Source organism: Phoca vitulina, unplaced genomic scaffold (assembly GCF_004348235.1).
Source record: "Phoca vitulina isolate PV1807 unplaced genomic scaffold, GSC_HSeal_1.0 scaffold40, whole genome shotgun sequence".
Taxonomy (NCBI): Eukaryota; Metazoa; Chordata; class Mammalia; order Carnivora; family Phocidae; genus Phoca; species Phoca vitulina.
This window is the reverse complement of record NW_022589743.1, coordinates 2,382,171-2,386,396: the sequence shown is the minus strand read 5'-3', so window position 1 is coordinate 2,386,396 and position 4,226 is coordinate 2,382,171. Positions and strand designations below refer to the sequence as shown.

Sequence of the window (4,226 nt, the reverse complement as noted above, 5' to 3'; positions counted from 1 at the left end):
TTCATTTTTATTTTCAGAAAGTGATGAAGACAAAAGAGATATATCCAGACACCACTCTCCGTACAATAAATAGCCTCCCCGTTCCAAAAAAAAAGAAAAAAGCGCGCACGCACACACACAACCAACCCCCACCCCAAGACGTTGCTTCTTGAGATGTGCACCAACCCCCCCCCAAGCCCCTTCCTCGGGACCCCACTGTCTCTGAGTGGGCGGGGCCCAGGCCAGCTGCCCCAAAGTCATCCGAGTCCTCTCGCTGACCCTGGCTGGCTGGCTGGCTGTCATCAAATCCACGGTATCTTTATTTTCACACACGCAAACAGAACTGCCGAAAGTACATTCTACAAAGGAAGACAGCCGAGTCTGCAGTGCCCAGCCTTCCCCACCTGACCCCTACCCCACACCACAGAAGAGAGGAAGCTCCTTTGTGTCCAAGACCTTCTTGTTCTGTCTGTTCTCCAGCTGGGAGCCCACAGCCAGAAGCAGCACCAGGTAAGTGACCGTAGTTAGGGCAAAGGAAGGGGCAGGGGACATGCCTCTCAGGTTTCCTTGTGGGCCCAAAGCAGCAAGTGAACCCCAGAAGCCTTCTTGCCCCCCTCTTCCTCAACCAACTACAAAAGGAGAAGGGACAGAGGGAGCTGGGGCCTCCCAGTCCTGAGTCGGCTGTCTGCGTTAGTTGGCGTCCTCCAACCCGATGACCCTGTTTCTGTCATGTCAACTGCTCAATTGGGAAAATAGCTATAAAACTGGCCTTCAGTTTCCTTATCAAAAGGAGAAGCGGCCCCAGCAGGGGAGGAACTGTCGCCACTGGAAGGATAGGGGGACACACGCCTCCTCTTAGAGTCTCCTTCACCCAGTCCTGAGTCACTGGACTCTGGCCGGATGGGGGTGATCTCAGTCCACACCGAAGGGGAGCCCTGGTCCTCTGGCCCCCGTCCCTCTGAAGCTCCAGGACCAGGTTCCATGGGCAGAGTCCGCATGGGGCGGAACCAGCTGCCTGGGCCCATCTTGGGAGGGTACTGGGGGGCCACCGGCCAGCCCGCTCCAGGCGCCAGGACGTCCTGGCCTCGGTAGTAGGACATGGTGGGTCCAGGGGCGGAGGGCAGGAACGCAGGCTTCATGGTGACTGCTCGAAACTCAGCCTCATAGCTGTGGTCCCGGGGGGCCCCCAACCAATAAGGCTGGGAAGCCACATCCTTTGCCTGCCCAGGAAGGTCGGGGTAGAAGCGGCTGGGAACGGGATACTGGTTGGGTAGGAGAGGAGAGTAGTGGTCTCCCCCAAGCAATTGACAGTTGGGTCCAGGCGGGGAGGGCACGCTGGTGTCAACAGATGCATACATGCTAAAACAAACAAAACAAAACAGAAGGCAAGATCACAGGGGTCACAAACGGAACCGGTCATCTGTGAGCCTGCCTGTTGTACGTCCCTCCCTGGACCCTCTTTCCCCGGCCTTACCGCCCTCCAAGCCTCCATCCCATCTCTTCCCACCCCCAGGGGCAGAGAGGAGACATGCTCAGCACATGTCTGGAGTCAAGGCTCAGGAGATACCAAGAGGAGGCCCTTGGTGAGCTGAACCCAGCGGCACTTACGACTCAAAGTTCTCCCGGAATCCTTTGGCAAAAGGGTTATTATCAATTTTCAGCTGAGTAATCTAGAGAGAGGGGAAATAGAGGCACCTGAGTCCTGAGTCTAGGGCTAGGGAACTTCCGAATTCCCCACCGAGGAAGACCGTGGGCCCCACTCTCCCCCTCCCGCCCCTCGCAGCTCAGGGGGACCGGTGGCCCTCACCTCCGCATTCTGGTAGGCGGTCACGGCAATGAACTGGGTCTCTTGGAAGGTGAAGATATGCGTGTTGGAAGTGTTGCCGGCCACCTCCGGCTCCCCATCGTTCACCTCGACGATGTGCAGCCGAGGCTGGTACTTATGGAGCGACTGGAGCACGATCATCTACGAGAGAGCCGGATGCTTGTGGGGGTCGAAGGGTCCTCTACCCCACCCGTGGCTGGCCCGATGGCCAGGCTAGAAGGGACCTTGAGGTCATCGTGTCCATTGCCCTGCTCTGCTACCATGCCACTTCCCAGGTGCTCTAGCTCCGGTCCCCAGCCTCTCCAGGGCACCAGCTCTGCCCTCTTGCCCCGTTTCCTACCACCCAGATGTGCATCGTAACCAAGATATTAGCACAAGCGGGGCTTTTCAGGGATGGGGCTCTGTTAACAGTATTGCTCAACTCAGAGAGACTCTGTATCCATTCCCTGGGGCAACTGGCACCAACTCTATGCCCAGCATGGTGTGCAAGCGATGGCAGCCTGGGGTTCGGTGAAGAAACCCCCAGGCTGGCTTGGCCCATGTCATCCTGAATGTGAGCCCATGTCTGCCCCTGAGATTCAGCTTCCTCCCACCTCATCTCCACACCTCCTCAGGTGTGTGGAAAAGAACGAGCCAGAGAGGAAGAAAAATACTTTTACAGAACAGAATCAGCCAGGAGGGGTGGGGGGTGGCAAGGATTCTCACCTGGGTCACATTGTTAGAGGCCCCTTTGTTGTTCGTGAGCTTTAGTTTCCCAAATGAAACTTCCTGGCGCATCCAGTGGGCTCCAGTATTGGGGGAATCTGGGTGGACGTACAGGCGGTTTCCTGTGGACAGTTAACTTCTTTGGCACGCAGCCCCCTTGGGGACCAGACCCCCTGGCGATGTGGGGCTTCTTTGCCTGTTCTGAGGGGGATGTCAAAAAGGCTGCAGGGGGAGGACCAGATGGGGCAGGGCAAGGGGGGATGTGGGCAGGGGACTGAGCAGAAGACAGGCTAACGCAGAATAGAGAAAAGAGGACAGACAGAATGGGAGTGAGAAGTGGGAGGGGATAAGGGTGGGATGGGGAATTAAATCTCAGGTGTAGGGGGCAAGGGCTTGGGGGTTCCTCCTGGATCCACCAGGGGGCGCCCAGCCTCGGTGAAAAAGAGTGCCCACCACTCCCCAGGGCGCTCCTACCTGGCATGCTGCCCTCAGCCTTTCCACACTGCACCCATTTGCCGCTCTGATACCGCCAGTGGTGCTGGTCCACCAAGACCACGTCCACGAACATCCGGTAATGGCTGGTGGGCTCCAGCCCCGCCACAGTAAACGACAAGAATGGGAACATCCGCCTGAGGAGAACAGAGAGACCCACCGACATCCGTCAGCCCCCCAACCGCGCAGACGGCCACCCCCCGTGCAAAGGCTTTCGGTGGTGTGCTGGAGTCGGCTTGCATCCCGCGAGAGAACCGACTGGAAGTGACCAAGAAGTGTGCCAGCCAGTGGTTATATGCCGCCATATTTAAAAATTAAATTATATAAACTTACAATTAAATACATTGCATTATAAGCCAAGGTAATAAGTACTCAAAAATCATCACTTCTCAGTTCGTTTCCTACATTTCACTATTATCTCTGCTCTTGAAGTGACTTACATCTTTTGTTCCTGCAAGACGGAAATACTAGACAGCTGCATGACTGCCCGGCTCTTCCCGACTCTGCATTCAGTGACACCACGTGCACAGCTCGAAACCAGCCATCACAGGAGTATTTACACCATGGAAATCAGCAAACGCTATGAATCGGGGCTTTTTCAATGCTTTTCTTTCAGAGGGTCAGTTGCTAGATATTAACTGCACGCCACTGTCTCTAACCTTAGTTTGCTTCCTAGTGGGGAGCAAAGCCACAAGCCAGCCCCCCAGAGGCACTTCCCAGTAGGCCCTCATGCCTCAGTCCCCCAAACCCTGGGGTGGTCCCAGGCCCCGACCCATCCTCTCCACTGCAGCCCTCACGGTGCTCACACACTCTCGGCCCTGTGGCGCCCGGCTCTCCCTGCCCCATCCTCCTGGGCCTGAGTTCTGTAGTATGGCCTGCCCCGGGCCTGAGCCTTCAGAGAAGTACCTAAACTCCTAGATGGAACTTTCCATCCACCTGAAAGAGAACTCTGTTAAGCATAATCCTCACACTCAAAGTCCTGCTTCCCGGGAAAAGTGGAGGAAGTTGAGGTTGGGATACTGCATTATCCTCCATTGTGCCAGAGGAATAGATTCAGAGAAGGAAGCACTTCCCCACCACAGCCAGCTCCGCCACCTCCACCATCACCACCCCCATCACCACCATCACTACGACCGCCACCTCCACCAACACCCCCATCACCACCATCACTACGACCGCCACCTCCACCAACACCCCCATCACCACTATCACCACGACCACCATC

The 4,226-nt window shown here is 56.4% G+C and overlaps 1 protein-coding gene across 1 annotated transcript in view; it reads right to left on the bottom strand.

Moving 5' to 3' along the window:
* Positions 1 to 682: 682 nt before the first annotated feature.
* The window catches only part of TBX21 (T-box transcription factor 21), a 10,505-nt gene continuing 6,961 nt past the window's right edge, over positions 683 to 4,226 (bottom strand). Inside the window, exons 2-6 of the mRNA XM_032429248.1 lie at positions 2,984 to 3,138; positions 2,510 to 2,631; positions 1,787 to 1,945; positions 1,588 to 1,649; positions 683 to 1,338 (exon numbers count right to left, since the gene is read on the bottom strand). Coding sequence (XP_032285139.1) covers positions 720 to 1,338; positions 1,588 to 1,649; positions 1,787 to 1,945; positions 2,510 to 2,631; positions 2,984 to 3,138 — 1,117 coding nt within the window. The 3' untranslated portion in view covers positions 683 to 719. The remainder of the gene's footprint in view (positions 1,339 to 1,587; positions 1,650 to 1,786; positions 1,946 to 2,509; positions 2,632 to 2,983; positions 3,139 to 4,226) is intronic.